This window comes from Staurois parvus, unplaced genomic scaffold (assembly GCF_062004578.1).
Source record: "Staurois parvus isolate SC_StPar_1 unplaced genomic scaffold, SC_StPar_1.0 ptg000165l, whole genome shotgun sequence".
Classification (NCBI taxonomy): Eukaryota; Metazoa; Chordata; class Amphibia; order Anura; family Ranidae; genus Staurois; species Staurois parvus.
In genome coordinates this window covers 5,471,116-5,494,205 of record NW_028317961.1, presented here as the reverse complement: position 1 = coordinate 5,494,205, position 23,090 = coordinate 5,471,116, and the positions used below count along the sequence as shown (strand labels likewise).

The 23,090-nt window shown below is 42.2% G+C and overlaps 1 protein-coding gene across 1 annotated transcript in view; it reads right to left on the bottom strand.

Moving 5' to 3' along the window:
- ENPP3 (ectonucleotide pyrophosphatase/phosphodiesterase 3) overlaps nt 1-23,090 on the bottom strand; it is a 169,687-nt gene that overhangs the window by 117,822 nt on the left and 28,775 nt on the right. Inside the window, exons 3-5 of the mRNA XM_089676174.1 lie at nt 12,581-12,703; nt 9,085-9,210; nt 2,222-2,285 (exon numbers count right to left, since the gene is read on the bottom strand). Coding sequence (XP_089532300.1) covers nt 2,222-2,285; nt 9,085-9,210; nt 12,581-12,703 — 313 coding nt within the window. The remainder of the gene's footprint in view (nt 1-2,221; nt 2,286-9,084; nt 9,211-12,580; nt 12,704-23,090) is intronic.

Sequence of the window (23,090 nt, the reverse complement as noted above, 5' to 3'; positions counted from 1 at the left end):
AACAAAACAAACATATTAGACATTGAACTGGCTGTTTATCACTGTCATTTAAATTTCACCTTTGCCCAGACAATGGACAAAAAAGCATTTGCATATTCTTAACAACTAGTAAAAGAGCTGTAAAACAAGCCCTCACCGACATCTCTAGCTGCTTGTAATGTGAAGTAATACATTCTCAAAATTCACAACAGAGACACTAAAGTAATGTTTTGCAGATTACAAACAACTTAAATTAGGATGACAGACTGTCAAGGGTTAAAGTAGTAGTAAACGCTCAATTTTAAAATTATTTTTCCCTTTACTCCACAATAATATATATTATTGCTCGATTTTTAGCATCATTTTCTCCCAAAGACTTGCTTTTTGCCTTTTAAATGTGAATAAGGGCTTGTTTTAAAGTGCTTTCACTGCTTCTTCAGAATATATAAATGCTTCATGCACACAGGTTCACTTTAAGTAATAACTTCATATTTGAACCTATTAACACTTGATATTTGCTGAGTGGCCAGAAATAGAATGTATTTCACTACAGCAGGAGTGGGTTCATTTAATTAAGAGCATCATTAAGTTGCAAGGTTTTTTAAATGCACAGTCTTGAAACAATAAACTGCTGAACAGCAGTACAGTTTTGTATGTAAGAGAGCCGGCCATAGACGGTTCCAATCTCAGCCTGTTCAGCAGGGACCAGCCAAGATTCAAACCATGCATGGGCAGGCTGAATGTACCTAAGTTGATTTATTGATCAACTTGAGTACAACCAGCCTGTGGAATTTTACATGTGATTATTGCTAGAATCCTTGCTTGGAGAACACAAAGGATCTGCAGGAGGGGTTCCCCAATCAATATTCATTGAGTTGATAGGGTAATTGAACAATTATTTTTTCTTTCCTGCAACCTGTGGTTTCGCAAGGTTTCTGACAGAGGAGTTAAAAGAATTATCAGAAGAATTGTCCAAGAGCCAAGGACCACTTGTGGAGAGCTTCAGAAAGACCTGGAATTAGCACGTACAATTGTTTCAAAGAAAACAATAAGTAATGCACTCAACTGCCATGGCCTGTATGCACGCTCACCACGCAAGACTCTATATAGCATATTGAAGCTCATTTAAAGTTTGCTGCACAACATTTAGACAAGCCTGTGAGTTGCTGGGAGAATATATACTGGTCAGATGAGACCAAAATTTTACTTTTTGGATGCCATAATACACGCCATGTTTGGAGGTCAAATGGCACTGTACATCACCCCAAAAACACCATACCTACAGTGAAGTTCGGAGGTGGGAACATCATGGTGTGGGTTTTTTTTTCAGCTTACGGTACTAGGAAACTTCATGTCATTGAAGGAAGGATGAATGGAAAAATGTACCAAGACATTCTTGATAAAAATCTGCTACCAGGATGATGAAGATGAAACGAGGGTGGACATTTCAGCAAGACAATGATCCCAAAAACAAAGCCAAGGAAACTCTCAACTGGTTTCAAAGAAAGAAAATAAAGCTGCTATAATAGCCCAGCCAATCACTTGACTTTAATCCAATAGAGAATCTATGGAAAGAATGAAAGATCTGAGTTCATAGAAGAGGCCCATGGAACCTTCAAGATTTGAAGACTGTTTGTGTGGAAGAATGGCCCAAAATCCACTTGAGCAATGCTTGCAGTTTCTCCATACAGGTGGCGTCTTGAAGCTGTGATTACCAACAAAGAATTTTGTACTACATATATTTCAGTTAGTGTGTTCACTACTTTACCCCTGTGTCATTTCATTTTATTACACATAACCTAATTTCTGAATTTATTTATTTTGGTTTCTTTGTATGTATAGATTGCATGGGTTGTTACTGACATTTGGTGAAAATTTCATGTCAATAGCACCTTTAGAAAATGGTGACGTGTTCAATATTTATTTTACCGCTGTGTGTATGTATATATATCTCAAGAGCAATGGCTAAAGAACATCAGCTTTGGGACTTTTAAAAAAAAAACGTTTTTTGTCCTGATCCCAATGTTGCTTGGAATAACAATCTTGACATAACAACCTTGGTATAACATACTGTATTTACAATGCTTGCTTCAAATTACCACTTTGTTTTTGCTTGTTATTCCATGCAGCATATCATATGTGCCCCATTTTTTGGCTAATAAGGCTTTTGTCTAGGTTAAGGAAGAGGACTGGAGGCTGTTTAATCACTTCTTGTGAGTGCTACATATAAAGACTGTCTTACCCTGCAGGGCACTTTTGAGTAGCACTACTGTTGCATGTAGTGTCTTCTGCCCAAAGACTTTCTCCTATAAATCAAACAATGGATCAATACACAATAAAAAACAGAAATATGCAAATATGATCCTGCTAGTTTGCTTTCCTAAAGTGGTTCTAATGTCAAAATGTTTTTACCTTAATGCATTCCCTGCACTAAAGCGACATTAAACCTTCCTTTTTTTTATTAAAATACCAAACATGGTATACTTACCTGCTCTGTGCAATGGTATTGCACAGAGCAGCCCAAATCTTCCTCTTTTGGGGTCCTCCGTCAGCACCCCTAGCTCCCCCTCTTTGGCGTGTGCCTCCATTGAAAGCCACTTTCCATGGGGGCACCTGTGTGGGCTCCTCCTGAGCACCTTGTCTATATTGACACATTGACACAGAATGGGAGGCTCGGCCTCAACCCCCCCCCCGCTGGCTCGGCACACCGTTTGATTGACAGCAGCAGGAGCCAATGGCTTCGGCTGCTCTCAATCTGCTCAGGGAAGAGGGAGACAATAATGAGAGCCACTGCTCTTGTGTACATCACTGGATCGGGCTCAGGTAAGTATAAGGGGGGGCTTGGGGTGATTATGCAGCACAGAAGATTTTTCACCTTAATGCATAGAACCACTTTGTCCCACTACCTGTTATCTTACCTGACCCCTCTCGCCGGTCCAGCACTGTTCTGGCTGCAGCACTGCTCCTCTCACCTCCTGGTCTCATAATAGACATTGAGAGCAGTGGAAACCATAGACTCCTGTTGTTGTCAATCTACTGTGAGGAGGGAGCAGGGGTGTGGCTTATCAGTGCCGTGTGTGTCTATGGGCACACACAGCCAGGCATAGGTGCCCTCATAGCACATAGCACTTGCTAAGGAGGTATCTGGCATACGGAGGAGTGAACATTGCCAGCAGGGGATTGCCAAACAGGAGGTAAGGGACCCGGGTTTTCCACTGGTGCTACATTCTCAATCCTTTCTTCTATTCAGATTCAGATTTTGGTCAATGGCAAACTTCCTCCTGTCGGTTCCTTGGCCCATACTCCACCCCAGGGTTGATCTGTTTGGCTGCAGAGACATCAGCTCCATATATAGATCCATTGTCTCTGTGCAATACCATCTTTTAACACAAACAAATTAGGACTTTAATATGACATTAAGTAGGACACACAATTATTAAGATAATAATCTGATCATGCAATCCCATTTCTGTAGAATTGTACAGAAACATAAACATATGGGCTTGCCCAACAGCCATTATGTCGAAAAAAAAATAGGGATGTGGTGGTATGTAACAGACTTCATAAGCTGGGCATTTTTCTTTAGGTCACATAACTAACCTTAAAGAGAATATTCCACTATCCAGGGCAAACTGGCATGTTTTCTTGAACCCCCCCCCCCCGCCCCAACTTCTGATAGTCACCTTTGACAAACTGTTATGCGTTCCCTTGTTGGAACACTGGGCCAATGTCATAGACCTATATACAGTATATACAGTTGCAAGAAAAAGTATGTGAACCCCTTGGGATTACGTGGAGTTTTGCATGAATTGGGCATAAAATGTGCTCTGAATGTCATCTAAGTCACAACAATAGAAGAACACAGTCTGCTGAACATAATACTACACAAACATTAGATGTTGCCATGGTTTAATTGCACATAACATGTAAACATTCACAGTGCAGGGAGGAAAAAGTATGTGAGGCCCTAGCTTAATGACTTCTCCCAGAGCTAATTGGAGCCAGGAGTGAGCCAACCTTGACTCCAATCAGTGTGATGATATTGGATGTGGTGCTGACAGCTGTCCTGCCCTTAAAAAACACACACCTGTTTTAGGTTTACTGGTTTCAAGAAGCACTGTCTGATGTGAACCATGCCTCGCAGAAAAGAGATCTCAGAAGACCTACAATCAAGAATTGTTGACTTGCATGAAGCTGGAAAGGGTTACAAAAGTATCTCCAAAAGCCTTGATGTTCATGTGTCCACGGTAAAACAGACTGTCTACAAATGGAGAAAGTTTAGCACTGTTGCTACTCTTCCTCGACGTGGTCGTCCTATAAAAATGACAGCAAGAGCACAGCGCAGAATGCTGCATGAGGTAAAGAAGAATCCCAGAGTGTCAGCTAAAGACTTACAGAAATCTCTGGCACATGCTAACATTTTTGTTGACACATCTACAATAAGGAAAACATTAAACAAGAATGGAGTACATGGGAGGACACCACGGAGGAAGCCATTGCTGTCCAATAAGAATATTGCAGCACGTTTGAAGTTTGCAAAAGAGCATCTGGATGTTCCACAGCACTACTGGCAAAATATACTGTGGACAGATGAAACCAAGATTGAGTTGTTTGGGAAGAACACACAACACTATGTGTGGAGAAAAAAAGGCACAGCACACCAACATCAAAACCTCATCCCCACTGTAAAACATGGCGGAGGGAGCATCATGGTTTGGGGCTGCTTTGCTGCCTCAGGGCCTGGACGGATTGTTGTCATTGATGGGAAAATGAATTCCAGAGTTTATTAAGACATTTTGCAGGAAAACGTACGACCATCTGTCTGCCAACTGAAGCTCCGCAGAGGATGGGTGAAGCAACAGGACAATGACCCAAAGCATACAAGTAATTCAACAAAACAATGGCTGCAACAGCACAGAATACACCTTCTGGAGTGTCCCATTCAGAGTCCTGACCTCAACCCAATTGAAATGCTGTGGCATGACCTTAAGAGAGCGATTCACACCAGACATCCCAAGAATATTGCTACACTGAAACAGTTTTGTGAAGAGGAGTGGTCCAAAATTACTCCAGATCGTTGTGCAGGTCTGATCTGCAACTACAGGAAACGTTTGGTTGAGGTTATTGCTGCCAAAGGAGGGTCAACCAGTTATTAAGTCCAAAGGTTCACATACTTTTTCCTCCCTGCACTGTGAATGTTTACATGTTATGTGCAATTAAACCATGGCAACATCTAATGTTTGTGTAGTATTATGTTCAGCAGACTGTGTTCTTCTATTGTTGTGACTTAGATGACGTTCAGAGCACATTTTATGCCCAATTCATGCAAAACTCCACATAATCCCAAGGGGTTCACATACTTTTTCTTGCAACTGTATAAACTCGGCTGACCTGAACCCCATAGAGGATCTATGGGACATTGCCAAGAGAAAGATGAGAGACATGAGACCGAACAATGCAGAAGAGCTAAAGGCCACTATTGAAGCATCCTAGTCTTCCATAATACCTCAGCAGTGCCACAGGCTGATAGCTTCCATGCCACGCCACATTGAGGCAGTAATTGCTGCAAAAGGGGCCCAAACCAAGTACTGAGTACATATGCATGCTTATACTTTTCAGAGGTCTGATATTGTTCTATGTACAATCCTTGTTTTATTGATTGCATGTAATATTCTAATTTTCTGAGATTGTGGATTTTGGGTTTTCATGAGCTGTAAGCCATAATCATCACAATTATGACAAATCACGGCTTGAACTATCTTGCTTTGCATGTAATGAGTCTCTCATATATTAGTTTCACCTTTTAAGTTGCATTACTGAAATAAATGAACTTTTGCATGATATTCTAATTTTGTGAGTTTCACCTGTATATACAGTCAGGTCCATAAATATTGGGACATCAACACAATTCTAACATTTTTGGCTCTATACACCACCACAATGGATTTGAAATGAAACGAACAAGATGTGCTTTAACTGCAGACTGTCAGCTTTAATTTGAGGGTATTTACATCCAAATCAGGTGAACGGTGTAGGAAGTACAACAGTTTGCATATGTGCCTCCCACTTATTAAGGAACCAAAAGTAATGGGACAGAATAATAATCATAAATCAAACTTTCACTTTTTAATACTTGGTTGCAAATCCTTTGCAGTCAATTACAGCCTGAAGTCTGGAACGCATAGACATCACCAGACGCTGGGTTTCATCCCTGGTGATGCTCTGCCAGGCCTCTACTGCAACTGTCTTCAGTTCCTGCTTGTTCTTGGGGCATTTTCCCTTCAGTTTTGTCTTCAGCAAGTGAAATGCATGCTCAATCAGATTCAGGTCAGGTGATTGACTTGGCCATTGCATAATATTCCACTTCTTTCCCTTAAAAAACTCTTTGGTTGCTTTTGCAGTATGCTTTGGGTCATTGTCCATCTGCACTGTGAAGCGGCGTCCAATGAGTTCTGAAGCATTTGGCTGAATATGAGCAGATAATATTGCCCGAAACACTTCAGAATTCATCCTGCTGCTTTTGTCAGCAGTCACATCATCAATAAATACAAGAGAACCAGTTCCATTGGCAGCCATACATGCCCACGCCATGACACTACCACCACCATGCTTCACTGATGAGGTGGTATGCTTAGGATCATGAGCAGTTCCTTTCCTTCTCCATACTCTCTCTTCCCATCACTCTGGTACAAGTTGATCTCGTTCTCATCTGTCCATAGGATGTTGTTCCAGAACTTTGAAGGCTTTTTTAGATGTTGTTTGACAAACTCTAATCTGGCCTTCCTGTTTTTGAGGCTCACCAATGGTTTACATCTTGTGGTGAACCTTCTGTATTCACTCTGGTGAAGTCTTCTCTTGATTATTGACTTTGACACACATACACCTACCTCCTGGAGAGTGTTCTTGATCTGGCCAACTGTTGCGAAGGGTGTTTTCTTCACCAGGGAAAGAATTCTTCGGTCATCCACCACAGTTGTTTTCCGTGGTCTTCTGGGTCTTTTGGTGTTGCTGAGCTCACCGATGCGTTCCTTCTTTTTAAGAATGTTCCAAACAGTTGTTTTGGCCACGCCTAATGTTTTTGCTATCTCTCTGATGGGTTTGTTTTGTTTTTTCAGCCTAATGATGGCTTGCTTCACTGATAGTGACAGCTCTTTGGATCTCATCTTGAGAGTTGACAGCAACAGATTCCAAATGCAAATAGCACACTTGAAATGAACTCTGGACCTTGTATCTGCTCATTGTAATTGGGATAATGAGGAAATAACACACACCTGGCCATGGAACGGCTGAGAAGCCAATTGTCCCATTACTTTTGGTCCCTTAATAAGTTGGAGGCACATATGCAAACTGTTGTAATTCCTACACCGTTCACCTGATTTGGATGTAAATACCCTCAAATTAAAGCTGACAGTCTGCAGTTAAAGCACATCTTGTTTGTTTCATTTCAAATCCATTGTGGTGGTGTATAGAGCCAAAAATGTTAGAATTGTGTCGATGTCCCAATATTTATGGACCTGACTGTATATATATATATATATATATACAGTATGTGTGTGTGTGTGTAAGGACCAAGTTTGACAGTTTGGGAGCTTTTGTAGGGTTAATTACTTGCTCCCCTTCCCGATGAGACAGTGTTAAGGTCTGGCAATTTGCAACTCATGCTTGTGCACTGCATCTTAGGAGGAAGGGGAGAAGGTCACACACACACACACATTAGACTCATTCAGACTTTGGTTAATGGCAAACTTCCTCCTGTGGGTTCCTTGGCCCATACTCCACCCCAGGGTGAATCTGGTTAGCTGCAGAGACATCAGCTCCATATATACAGTACATCCATCGTCTTAACTTAATTTCACATTTGCATAGATCTCTAACTGAATTTGAACAACTATTAATGCAGGAGCAAAGACCAACTTACGTCCTCTCTATGTTACACAAACTGCTACTCTCAGCATTTTTCAACCACGCCCCACCTTTCTTGACCAGATGGGAATCTAAGCTTGGGACTTCATCCCTTACTCTGATTAGAATAAGTCCCTTTTATTAACCCATAGGCTTTATATCTCAGCCAAACACCAAGAGCGGAATTACAAAAATATCTCTTGATAGTATAAATGTCCTACTGATCTACATGCGTTTGATCTCAACAATTTCCGATGTATGTAGGTGGTGTTCATCAGCACCATGGACTATGACTCTTATTTGGGCTCTGTGTCCTCTCATTATTCCCTTCTGGTCAATGGTTTTATGAATTTGAAATAAAATCATGGACACATCACTCCAATCTGATATATGTATCACTCTTTTGTTGATCAGCCCATGAAGGTCATTTGGAAAAAACTATTGTGTCATATGCTTACTGCAGCTAGAACCGTGATAACTAGTTGGCGTTTTTTATCTACATTAAACCTGATATATAGTTTGCAGTATGGAGGATCTTTGTGTTTCTGTTGTATGATCCCAACACATCACAAGTTTACAAGGGTATATACAGTGCCATCTGTCTATGAAAAAAACAACTGAAGGTGGATTAAAGGCTACTGAGGCTTGTGGAGCTATCTGTATCCTGGAAAGGAGGGTGTAGGATCCTGAGTGATCCATAAGGCGTTGTGGCCCCTGTGGGTCGCAGGGGGAAGGTGAGCGGGCATGCCTGCCATTTAGGATAATCTCTTAACACCTGCACCAACACAGGAGCATGTTTTGAAGAATTGTGTGTGCTATTGTTATATGTGGAATCACCGGTTGCTGTGGACATTTACATTAATATCACCTATATATGGTGACCTATATCAATGTATAGGGAATCACTGTGTGCCATTTGGATTTTTGTATAATCACTTGTAATTTGATATGTATTGCACTAATTACCTACAAATGTCACCTGAATAGATCTGGGTATTATTTTGTATCACTATTATATCTTGTATAAAAGGTAATAGTTCATTTATAGCGCTACATCACTATTATACCAATTTATCTATTTGCCCGTCTTAAGGGGAGGATTGGATGTTAGCAGCTGTTTCTATCTTTAATAGTCATAGCAGCGCAGGAGGATTTACCAAAATATTTTAAACCCCAATGAAATGATGTATTAAGAATTGTTACCTTTGCAAACACCAATGTAATTTGTACAACAATCTCCTTTTGTCATGCAGTCATCTGAGCATGAGCAATAACTGCCTTCAATCTGAGTCTCTCCACAGCGCACCTTACTACATGTCCATTCTTCCTCTGCAAAAAAAAATACTATCAGTTCGTAAATCATACTACTAGATCCCCAACAAAAACGTATACACAGGCAAACCTACTATTAAAGTGGTTGCATACTTTACAAAATAAATAAATAATGTCAGCCTTACCTATACACAGGGCCAGTGCTGGACTATTTTGCACCCTAGGTAAGACCAGCTACTTGTGCCCCCCCCCCAAAAAAAAAAATTTAAATCAGCAAACCATGAAACTGCTAAATTTCTTTTAATTTGCAAAAATAAGTGCCATAAGATGCCACCAGCACCATTGTTAAAGGCAACATCAGTGTCACGGACAGACTGTATCTATGGCTGGCAGTGGCAGGGTGACAGTTGCAGTGAGTGGAGGATGAATGATCTACACTCTGACAGATCCCAGGCTGGAATTCTCCAGGCAATGGGGGAAATAAAACACTGTGACAGCAGGCAGCTGAACTGAGCGATCCCACACAGTGACAGATCCGACACAACACACCACCACCAACACTGACACAGATCAGCAGGCCCAACACGCACTAGAAGAGCAGGTTGTGGGATCATGATGATGTTATCACTCACCGACAAATTGCCCATGTGATGGATGTCCGGCCAGCCGGGTCAAACTCACACAGATACAAGACATCAGAGTCAGACCTTTACCTTTCTCCACAGATGCAGCTCCACCTGTGCTGATGAATGGGAAGAGAAGGGCTGGAACTCCACAGTGATCGGCAGCCAGCTTACAGTAAAGGACTGAGTCTGAGAGGAACACTGGAAGGAGCAGCAGCTCAGCTACTACACTAGCCCCAGACACCTGGCATATTCCTCTCTCCTTTCTTCCTCCCCTATGCCATCCCTCTTTTCAGCTGAATGATCATTCAGGATGTGGTGGTGTCGCACACAGAGAGACTGCCGGCCTGTGCTGCACCCAGGCGCCCCTAGGTGGCAGTGTGCCCTAGGTGGTTGCCTAGTTTGCCTAGTGGAAGCACTGGCCCTGCCTATACAATGGATTCCTTCCTTCTGGGTTCATGGGCTCCAGCTATTTGAATGACTGAGCCACGATTATGTCACTCCTGCACATGCACACGGGTGTTACGGCCACAGCTCAGAGCTGTGAAGGGACAGCATGATTTTGCTGTCCATTTAGAGTCATGCGCTGGTGACATCACCAGCTGCTGCTCACTGCAATATCTCCTAAACTGTGCACGTTTAAGAGATTTTCATTTTACTGACATGCAAGCTTTATTAAAAAAACATACCTGTAGGTAAAAGTTATAATGGACTTTACTACTGCTTTAAACAATAGCTCAAGGTCAACCCATTGTCCAAACTGCCACACATGTAATCCCTTCAAGGCTTTTAGACCCAGCCAGTAATTGAGATTTTGTATGGTGAAAAAGTGTGCCCCTTGAAATTTGTCAACAAATTGAAAAATCTATGTTTGTTTTCAACAGCTAACTTATAAAATTACTCTCTGGAGGAATATTCTACTAGATTAGAGATATACTGTAGTTTACCTATTCAAATTGGAATTACGCCCAACTGTTTCTTTCCATTTTTGGATAATGTGGAAAAGGATTAAAACCTCTCAGGGTTTTTTAATGTGTCTAATTGTCACCTTTAGAGTGATTTTCCTCTCACTTTCTGTGTGATCACATAAAAAGAAAGTTAGGGGGAATCTCCCAATAGGGACACTGACAGCAATTAAAGCATGACAGTTTCTAACTCTTTCCTTTCTTGTCCAAAATAATGTGGTCTTCTGCTTTAATGGGTAAACACAAATGTAATTGCTTTGTCATTTTCAACAAACATTTCATCTTGAGCCAGCAGGTGACACTTTTTGTTCCATTTCATGTTTTCTAGGCTTTCCATTTGCTTCTTCTTGATATAAAAAGCCTGTTTACAGAACGTGTTATCTCAAGCTGAAATGTACGCACAAACAGAGAATAATGGCACCACAGAGAATTGCTTGCATGCACTGAGAAAAAGGCAAGTATTTCTGTGAATGATGTCTGTGCTGAGCAAGTGACCCCCTGTGATTACTATGCAGAAGTGTAAATCCCTGCAGTAGCGGCATCTATTACAGTGATTCTCAGTTTCCACTGCAGTCTCACAGTTATGGCATACGCATACTTACATTGGTCCAAGCTAAACCAATGTAACTATTCAAAAAAATCCATACCTGTAATTCAGCTTTAAAAAGACCCGCTAAAATGCCATCCCTCATTAAATAACTAGATGATCTACTTGAACCTATTTGTAGTCACAGTACTAAGGACTGTAAATGTATTTATATATGGCATTGTAATTTAGTGCAACTGAAATAATGATAAGCAGTAAGGAAATGGAGAGAAAAAGTTATGCATTTCCCTTTTTGTTTTTTTCTAATTATAAAGATAATAGGGTATGCGGAAGGGTAATGTTAAACTTTGCCTCTTGTAGCAATTGAGCCAGCCTTTCGAACAAAGCCCCACCTTTAAACCAGTAAGATCCACCCCTTTGAAAATGACAGATATAAATTAATTAGATTTCCAAAGATTGTGGTGCCACCAAGATGTTCTTTGGTACTGAATGACCGTGAGCTTTAGACACTGAATATTTGCAATCATGGAAGTACTACCACTGTCATGACAACATGCAGATATCATGAGACTAGACTAAAAAGATCCCAAATATGACATTTTAAAACAACTCAGAACTCCTAATTAGTGGAAGAGCCTAGTACAGTGTTTATGTCACCTAACCTGTTCACAAGGTATGTTCAGTGGTGTATTTAGGTTTTGTGCTGCCCTAGGCAACACAAAAATTGGTGCACCCCCTCCCCCCTGCAGAAAGAGCCTGACATTGACCAAGAACACCCCTGCCCTCTACCCGAGCTTTCAACTACCACTGCCCCCCATACACCAGCCACCATCCCCCATGGCGAGAGAGAGAAAGACACTCACCTTCACAGCTCTGGACATCCCCAGGAACGAGAGTTGGGCTGTGCATGCACAGTCATGAAACTCACAGCATCTCTCAGAACCCACCAGGTCCCCATGCTGCGTGTGTCCCTTCTTCCATCCCTTCTTCCAAGGGGCAGTGCTGCCCCCCTGAAAAATGCTGCCCTAGGCAAATGCCTTGTTTGCCTCGTGGTAAATACACCCCGGGGTATGTTACAATACTAAAGCAACCCTTTAGGTTCTGTGCTTGGATGATTGCAAAGACACGTTTTGTGCAACTTGGACTTTACAATGACAGAAACTTTAAAATACAACTTAAGACGAATAATGAGTTGTTTTACTTCATCTGAAAGAAACACTGGAAAAATAAAATACTACATTTAGCCAATATCTACCAAATAATAATGATATTAAAATAATTATAATACTCACTTGGTTTAACACACAGATCGTCAAAGTCAAAACAGCAATTTCTTTGTTCTGTACATTGGGAATCACAGCGACAGTCACCTTCCCTTACTTTTTCTGTATTGTAGCATTTTTGTCTGCATGACACTAAAATAAGAGTCAGGGTTATAAGTGTACATCATTCTTAATTTACAGTTTTGACAAAATAAACATGCCGTTTGTATTTGCTCTATGAATTTTCCATTATTAATAATTGCAAAGCAAAAGCAGTGGAAATGCTGCAAAACAATCTCAAAAACTGCTTGCCACTGCTTAGGCAGCACAGTGGTTAAATGGTTAGCACTTCTGCCTGGCAGTGCAAGGGTTCTCGATTTGAATCCCAACTATGACACTATGGGGTTTATTTACTAAACCTGGAGAGTACAAAGTCAGGCTCACGTCTGCATAGAAATCAATCAGCTTCTAACCTTAGCTTGTTCAGTTAAGCTTTGGCAATGAAACCTGGAAGCTGATTGATTTCTATGCAGAAGTGAGCCTGACTTTGTACTTTAAATAAAAGTACAAAGTCCACCAAAAGTCCAGTAAATAAACCCCTATGGGCCTGGAGTCTGTAGGTTGTGCCTGTGTGTGTTTCGTCCCACACTCTGAAGACATAATGGTGGGTTAATTAACTCTTGTTAATTGGCTCTTGTCTAAATTGGCCCTTGTATAAATATGAGTTAGAATGTAAGCTCCTTGAGAGCAGGTACTGATTTGAATATACAATATATGTGAAGTGCTGTGTAAACTGTCTGCATTATATAAGTACCTGTAATAATTTAGATCCTGCATTTTGTCCCCCTGTTAAACTTTGCCAGTCTTACCTACACAGAAACCTGATTCAATGAACTAGGTTGGATAAACATGGGTAGCTCATTCACCTCTACAGCTAGTACCTATCCAAGTGCAATAATTCTGAAATATTAAAATCTGTAGAATGAGGGGGGACACATCTGTATGTTCTGATTCACACATGATCCCTATCCTATGTGTCTTGTCAGGAGAGACAGTGTACACATGCAGAATTATTTCCTTCCCTCTGCTCAATGATAAATCGTACCCTAAAATGGTGTCAAAAACACTCTATCACCCCTAGGGTAACCCTAGATAGACCAATTCTCATCCAAGCATTACAATAAACCATTCCAAAGAGGTAGCATGGGACCATTTATGCCTATCCTAAATGTGCTACCTAAAGGGGAATTCATACTTACAATATATCATATTATTTAGATACTATATAGTTAAAATAAAGATGTCAGTAATATCTGCTAATATAATGAAATGCAGACATCTAGAGAGGTCTGAACATTTCTTCCCAGGCATACAGCTCATGAATTTGATGTTTAGCCCCAAGACTTCTGCTTCCACACCTCCTGTTATTTTTAAAGTATCAAGGGCTGCCTCACTGACAAGTACTAGGGAGAGGGAATGAGCTAAACTTTATGGCTGTAAGTTAATTTGCAGAAATGAGTACCCTGAGTTTTGAGGCACCCTAGGCACTAAGAAAAAAGTACAATATATATTCTTCAGCATAGACACCACAGCAAAAAGGAGGTTACTTTGGGTGACAAATGTGGTTTAAAGGACCTTAATAGTATTCAGAAAAAGGTACCTGCATATAATTTCTTCTACAAGTTTAAATAATGACCTTCCACCTTGGGGCCATACACATATGGTTATGTTCTCTACGCCTGGACAAACAAGCATGATTTTGCCAGCAAGGAGCATCTTCTTGAAATATTTAGCTTTGCCCCAAAGGATTTCCCAAAATGTCATCAAAAACCAACATTTATTTATCTGGAGTTTTACTTCTCGATACATGACAGGACTAAATATACTGTAAATTACATAAATAAAATAACAAAATAAAATAATTTCTATGGGTAAAAGATGTGATTTTTATTTATTAAAAGCTAAAACTATGGAAGTAGTACTATAGGCTTGTGTATGTATGGGTGTTTCCTCTCTAGTCAGCTTTTTTTGTGCTGACAAGGAAGTCCGTTGTGCAGAGCATACAAAAAATTGGCACGTAATGTAAAACCAGTCTGGTATTTCAAGTTTTAACAGCTGTCAAAATGTAGATTTTCTCAGGATTGTCTGGCACAAATTAAGGCAGCTTACTCAAGCAGCTTGATAGGGCTACATAAGCCTCATCGATAGAGTTGTTTCTTTTTATGCACATTCCCATTTTTAAACAGTCACACCCTCTCCATTTATATTTGCATTCAATTTTCCCCAGACTGAAGCCACCCTAGCTGATCAGCCCCCCTGTTGTGGACTGATGAACAATCCTGGTGAATCTTCATCCCCGTTTCTAAGCATTCCCCCAGGCTTTCACTAAGACTTGCATAGGGATGCTCTTCTCTTTACTTCTTGGTGCTTCTGAGCACCCTTTGGTTTCTCTATCATTCAAGTACACAAAATTATTACAGATTTGGTAGCTGTGTATATTTTTTGTCAGGGACAGTTTAGGTTTAGAGTCTCTTATTTGCCTGGTATCACATTCTAGTGTTCTAGATTTAGCCTCCACATCTATTACATTCATTAGTAGCAGAACGAATAGAATGGTGTGTTAAGGCCACCATTAAAAATCATGGAGCCCCCTACAGCCTACCTGATAGAACCCCCCACCTGACAGGCCCTGTTTCTGAGCCGTCCCTAGTCACCCCCCTTCCTACAGCCAGCAAGCAGAGAAGAAGGAGGCAGTGTGTGCAGTCAGCCATAGAGAATTTTGAGTGTAGCAAATGAGGTAGGGGTTTAAACACAGGGGTTTTACAGAGCACAGGGGTCAAATATACACTGCTCAAAAAAATTAAAGGAACACTTTTTAATCAGAGTATAGCATCAAGTCAGTTAAACTCCTGGCATATTGATCTGGTCAGTTAGTAGCAGAGGGGGTTGTTAATCAGTTTAATCTGCTTTTGTGTTAATGAAATAACAACGGGTGCACTTGATAGGCAATAATGAGACAGCCCCCAAAACAGGAATGGTTTCATAGGTGGAGGCCACTGACATTTTTTCCCTTGTCATTTTTTCTGACTGTTTTTCACACTAGTTTTGCATGTGGTTAGGGTCAGTGTCACTTCTGGTAGCATGAGCCAATACAGACCCTACAGGCAGTCCAACTCCTCCACATCAACATATGCCATTGCCAGAAGGTTTGCTGTGTCTCCCAGCACAGTCTCAAGAGCATGGAGGAGATTCCAGGGACAGGCAGTTACTCTAGGAGAGCTGGACATGGCTGTAGAAGATCATTAACCCATCAGTAGGACCAGTATCTGCACCTTTGTGCAAGGAGGAACAGGATGAGCACTGCCCAGCCCTACAAAATGACTTCCAGCAGGCCACTGGTGTGAATGTCTCTGGCCAAACAATAAAAAACAGACTTCAGGAGGGTAGCCTGAGGGCCTGACGTCCTCTAATGGGCCCTGTGCTCACTGCCCGGCACCATATGGGGAGGCATATCAATGGAAGGATGCACAGACCTCCATAGGCTAGACAATGGCACACTGACTGCCTTTAGGTATCAGGATGAAATCCTTGGACCCATTGTCAGACCCTAAGCTTGTGCAGTGGGTCCTAGGTTCCTCCTGGTGCTCGACAATGCCTGGCCCCATGTGGCAAGAGTATGCAGGTAGTTCCTGGAGGATGAAGGAATTGATACCATTGAATGGCCCCTACTCTCGCCTGACCTAAATCTAATAGAACACCTCTGGGATATCATGTTTCGATCCATCCAACACTGCCAGGTTGCACCTCAGACTGTCCAGGAGCTCAGTGATGCCCTGGTCCAGATCTGGGAGGTAACACCCCAGGACACCATCCAGTGTCTCATTAGGATCATACCACAATGTTGTCAGCCATGCATACAAGCACATGGGAGCCATACAAAATATTGAGTACCATTTTGAATTGCTGCAATGAAATTTCAGCAAAATGGACTAGCCTGCTGCATCATTTTTTCACTTTGAGTTTTGGGGTGTCTTTGAATTCAGTCCTCTGTAGGTTGATAATTTTCATTTCCATCAAATGATGGGGCATTCTTATATTCCTAACACATTACCCAGTCCATATCAGTATATATATCCAGCATGATATTTTTCCCCATTGAGATCTGATGTGTTTTCAAAGTGTTCCTTTATTTTTTTGTATTTCAATGATTTTTATTAATTTTTAACATTTTAAACAAGAAAGAACTGTAGCAAAAGGCACACAAACACAGGGGTTGTCAATGGCACATAGGACACAAAAGAAACAATGCTACAACACCAGCAGTGCAAAAGGCACGCCCATGCAGGGGCTATCAATGGCACAGAAAATGTGAAAAATATAGCGTTATACCTCCAACAGTGAAGTAAACCAAAGGCAGATATTTACCGCCGCACAAAATCAGACAAAGACAAAGAGAAAAGAAAATAAAGAAAAAGAAGATAAGACCAACAGCAGGAATCCGGGAACGCCTAATATCGATCAACAAACTAGACCCAGAGTAGCCAGGGGGGAGTATGGGAAAAGCATACGTCAACCACGGCTCCCAGATCTTCAAAAATTTGCGTTGGGAGTCAGTACGGATACTTGACACCTGTTCATTAAGCATTAGAAAGGGCATACGGTCCCACACCTCCTGAAAAGGGGCAGATGTACTTTTCCAGGCCTGAGCGATCGTTCTCGTTACCGACAAGAACAAATAGAAGGCCAACTTCTGCTGATGACAACAGGCCCGGTATGGGGCAATGAAGCAAAGCATACCAGGCTTCCCAGCATATGGAGAGATGAAACAGTGTGTATAGAAGGCCAAATACACGAGACCAAAACCGAATCAATCTCGGGCATGACCACCATATATATAACACATCTCCACGATGACCACAACCCTGAAAGCAGCGATCACTATAGGTAGAGTTTGCCTGAGCTATACGAGCTGGGACCCAATACCAATGGAACAGTACTTTGTATGCTGCCTCCAGCGTATTTGTGTTGAATGAACATTTAGCAATAAACAACCAGGCCTTATTCCAGTCCTCCAGATCCACAGCCACCCCCAAGTTGTGCTCCCATTGAGCGACATACGATAGGGAAGCAAGCGTCCAGCGCCTATTCAAAGATGCATAAAGTGGGGAAAGAAGACCCGGGCCACCAGGACGCTGCTGGCAAAGCTGTTTGAAGGCAGATTTCTGATATGAAAAGGTGGAGGTGCTACGCAGAGAGGTCAGCCAATGTAGCAATTGAAGATAACGAATAAATTCCACCTGAGGGACATCACATGAGTCCAAAAGAGATTTCCAAGAGGGGAAAGGCCGCAAGGTCAAGAAGTGTCGCACCTGCGAAAAGCCATGGGTCACCCACCAGGAGAATGTCCCAGGTTGATCTAAACCCGGTGGGAAGAGAGGATCATTAGTAATTGAGAGCAAAGATAAAAAGGGTGACATCAAGCCACTAGAGAGGTGAACCGAGTCCCATGCGTGCAGGCCATGGAGCAAAAATGCACTCAAAGTCATCGGGCGTAGAGCAGGGGGGGCCAGAGAAGTGTTGAAGTTGCAATAGGGGCACAATTAGGTAGTTCCAAAAGAACCCAAAGCGGAACATCAGAGGAAGCATGCAGCATAGACAGTGGAGCAATCTGGCACGCCTGATAATACTTGGCTACATTAGGCACTCCCAGACCACCTTGCAGCCTATGAACAAAAAGCGTGTCTCTAGAGACTTTGGGGCGCTGGTCAGCCCAGTTAAATCACATAATCCACGCCTGAATCAGCCAAAATGAAATAAGAGGGAACCCGTAATGGAAGGGTGCCGAAATAATATAACAATTTTGGCTGAATTGTCATTTTCACCGAATGAACTCATCCTATCCAAGACAGGAACGGGAATTGCCAAGCTCACATAAGAGAGGACACAAAACAAAGCAATGGAAAATAGTTGGCAACAAACAAAGCATCATAAGTGGGGGTCAGGCGGATGCCCAAGTATTCAAGCGAAGATGAAGCCCATTTCTAAGGAAAATGGGACTGTAATCGTGAAACCAAATCAGTGGCCAAGGTGATTTTGAGAGCGACAGTCTTATCTAAATTGATACAGAGGCCTGAAATCAAGGAGAAATGCGCAAGCACCCATTGCAAGTTTGGGAGCGTCGTCAATGGATTAGTAAGAGTCAAGAGGGCATCATCCACAAAAAGACTCAGCATAAATTCCTGTCTCGCATATGGGACCCTCGATACGTTACAATCAGCCCTGAGCGCCAAGGCTCAAGCTCCAAGACAAAGTGCGCTGGAGACAGAAGATATCCCTGTCTTGATCCTCACCAAATAGGAAAGAGATCCGAGAAATACCCTGCATACTTAACTGAAGCCAAAGGGGAAGAGCACAAAGCCTGAATCCAATAAAGGATGTGTGTTTTTAAAACAGTGCGTTTTTAAAATAGGTAGGGGGCGCGGGCGACGGGCGCCGCTGCCCTACCTGTCCCGCTGATTACAGCCGCGGATGTCAGTCGCTGGGTCACAGCCAGTCGTTACCGGCTATGTCCCGGCAATCGGCGGCAATCGCTGACAGAGAGCTCAGCTGCAGTAGCTGTGCTTTCTGTCAGTTCCCCTTACAGCTCCAGGACACGCTGATCGGGACAGAAGAGTTTCTCTCTCCCGATCAGCGGTGTTCCCTGCAGTACACACCCCCGCCCCCTAGTAAAACACTCCTCTCACACAGTTAACCCTTTCCCTGAATAATAAACTTAACCCCTTCCTCCCCAGTGCCATTGATCACTGATCGCCGCCATAAGTCGCTGATCGCCGCCATTATTAGTATAAAAAAACCTAAAAATCCCAGTATCTTTCCCGCCATTTGTAAACGCTATAACTTTCACGTAAACCAATTAATTTACACGTATTGGGTTTTTTTTTTTTTAGCAAAGACATGTCACAGAATGCATTTTTGGAGAAATTTATGACTAAATTTGATTTTTAAATTTTTTTTTACTGGGCATGTTTTATAGCAAAAAGTCCAAAATATTGTTTTTTTCCTCAAAATTGTCAGGCTTTTTTTTTTTACCAAAAACATGTAGCAGAATACATTTTGGCCTAAAATTTTAACTAACTTTGAGTTTACTATATATTTTTTATAGCTGAAAGTAAAAAATATTGTTTTTCTTCAAAATTTTTGGCCTTTTTTTGTTTATAGCGTGAAAAATAAAAGGAGCACAGGTGATAAAATACCACAGAAAGAAAGCTCTATTTGTGTGAAAAAAGAACGTAAATTTCCTTTGGGTGCAGCATTGCATGACTGCGTAATTATCAGTTGAATTAGTGCAGCGCCGAGTAGCAAAAAGAGGCCTGGTCATTAAGGGGGGTAAATCCTCTGGAGGTCAAGTGGTTAAAGAGTGCCTCTGCCCATGTTAGGTACTGACTGGTCTTCAGCTCCCCCATGTCCTGCTTGTTCCTGTGTGATTCCTTTGTTGCTGACCCGGCTTGTTCCTGACCTGACTGATTGCTGACTGATTGCTCTCCTGATTGATACTGGTTCCAGACTTCAGCTCTGCTCCTGACCTTGGCTTTGCTTCTGATTCTGTACCGTGCTGTCTGACCGTTGATGACCCGGGATATTCCTATGACACTGCTCCTGTCTCTTACCCTCGCTACCTGCCTTGCTCTGGTGCATGCCTGGAGATCTACAAAACCTGCTCTGCTTGTTACTACTGTGTCTGAATCAGAAGATCATCAGTCTTCCGAGGTCATCATCTGCAAGAGCTACAAACAACATCTACTGGCGCTCTTGTCCTCCTGGTCCCTAGACTCCCTCTGTTCCAACTCCAGTGGGGTCAGGGCTAGTGACACAAGTGAGGCCAACCTCGTCATTTCAGTCTCCCATCAGGTACGTGACAGCCTTATATATGCTGGTCCTGCGATCCCTCGATCCTTACCTTGTCCTGGAATCCCCCGTTGTCCTCCTGCTGTTTCCTCCGGCCGTATCCTCCGGTCGATGCCGGCATCCATCTTAAAGGTTCCCTTCCTGCGAGCGTTGAGACGCAGGGGGGGCGGAACCGGTGAGAGATTCAAAGAAGTAAGAATATACACACAATACATTGTAATCTGTTAGGATTACATTACTGTATCAAACCTTTTCACCTCAGTTTTGTCCCTAGTGCTTTGTCCAGTGTCCTGCCTGCACTTGTACTGTTCTTTCTGCCTGGAAACTTGAGAACATCCATGGCATCCAAAAAGCGTCCCTTTAGGCCAAAAGCGGTTTTAGACCAGCTAGAAGACAGTGACAGTGAATAAGAATCACTTGTAGAATTGAGCGATAGTGATTCATGGGGAAATTCGTCATCAGACACTGAAAATGAGGACAGCGATGATTCTGCGACTGAGCTGAGTGATGTGCGAACTTGGTGCTTTATTGACTGTGGTACGGACCAGGCACCGCCCACAAGATTCCCATTTAATGGAGCATATGGTATGAAAGAAAATTTGGGAAGTATCTCAAATGATTCTAAAGAATTTCCAATGGAGCAATGTGCCAGAAAGAGATATCAGCATAGATGAAAGTCCAATGTCTAATGGCCTACAAGGGAAGTGTTTTGTCCCTAGTGCACAATACATTGCATCAAAGACAGCACGATTTGGCGTAAAATCCTACATGCTATGCGAATCGTCAACTGGCTACATTTGGAATTCAGTCATATACACTGGAAAAGGAACAACATTCAATCCAAAATACAGCAACTATGGAATGGCAATATCTTCCGTTCTTTCACTAATTGATCCATTGCGAAATCAGGGCTATTGCATAACAACCGACAACTTTTATATGTCTCCTGAATTTTATGAGTTTCTTCTGCAAAACAAAACAGATGCCTATGGAACCGTTAGGGCTAACTAGAGCAACATGCCGCCAATGTTTGGCAATATGAATCTGAAGACTGGAGAAATGGTTGCCTGGCAGAAAGGCAAAATGATGGCACTGCGATGGCATGACAAGAATGAAGAAGCCACTGCGATGGCATGACAAGAAAGAAATCATGAAGCCACAAGTAGTGACAGACTACAATAACACCATGGGAGGTGTCGACAGAGCCCACCAAGCAATGACATTCTACCCAGCAATGAGGAAACAGAGCAAAACAAGTACTACAACAAGATCTTCAGGCATTTTCTTGAGCAATGCTTGTGTAATGCCTACATTCTGCTAAAAAAACCCGTTATTCATTCCGACTTAATTTGGAAAATTGCTGAACGTATCTTTGTGAACCACCAAACACCATCAATGGCTGTGAATAGAGGTCGTTGTGCTGTTGGTTTTGTCAACCCAGAAAGCCTGACTGGTCATCACTTCGCGGACTACATCCCACCAACCAAGAAGAAGTCAGCACCTACAAGGATGTACAGTTGCAAGAAAAAGTATGTGAACCCCTCGGGATTACGTGGAGTTTTGCATGAATTGGGCATAAAATGTGCTCTGAACGTCATCTAAGTCACAACAATAGAAGAACACAGTCTGCTGAACATAATACTACACAAACATTAGATGTTGCCATGGTTTAATTGCACATAACATGTAAACATTCACAGTGCAGGGAGGAAAAAGTATGTGAACCTTTGGACTTAATAACTGGTTGACCCTCCTTTGGCAGCAATAACCTCAACCAAACGTTTCCTGTAGTTGCAGATCAGACCTGCACAATGATCTGGAGTAATTTTGGACCACTCCTCTTCACAAAACTGTTTCAGTGTAGCAATATTCTTGGGATGTCTGGTGTGAATCGCTCTCTTAAGGTCATGCCACAGCATTTCAATCGGGTTGAGGTCAGGACTCTGACTGGGCCACTCCAGAAGGCGTATTCTGTGCTGTTGCAGCCATTGTTTTGTTGAATTACTTGTATGCTTTGGGTCATTGTCCTGTTGCATCACCCATCCGCTGCGGAGCTTCAGTTGGCGGACAGATGGTCGTACGTTTTCCTGCAAAATGTCTTGATAAACTCTGGAATTCATTTTCCCATCAATGACAACAATCCGTCCAGGCCCTGAGGCAGCAAAGCAGCCCCAAACCATGATGCTCCCTCCGCCATGTTTTACAGTGGGGATGAGGTTTTGATGTTGGTGTGCTGTGCCTTTTTTTTCTCCACACATAGTGTTGTGTGTTCTTCCCAAACAACTCAATCTTAGTTTCATCTGTCCACAGTATATTTTGCCAGTAGTGCTGTGGAACATCCAGGTGCTCTTTTGCAAACTTCAAACGTGCTGCAATATTCTTTTTGGACAGCAATGGCTTCCTCCGTGGTGTCCTCCCATGCACTCCATTCTTGTTTAATGTTTTCCTTATTGTAGATGTGTCAACAAAAATGTTAGCATGTGCCAGAGATTTCTGTAGGTCTTTAGCTGACACTCTGGGATTCTTCTTTACCTCATGCAGTATTCTGCGCTGTGCTCTTGCAGTCATTTTTACAGGACGACCACGCCTAGAGAGAGTAGCAACAGTGCTAAACTTTCTCCATTTGTAGACAGTC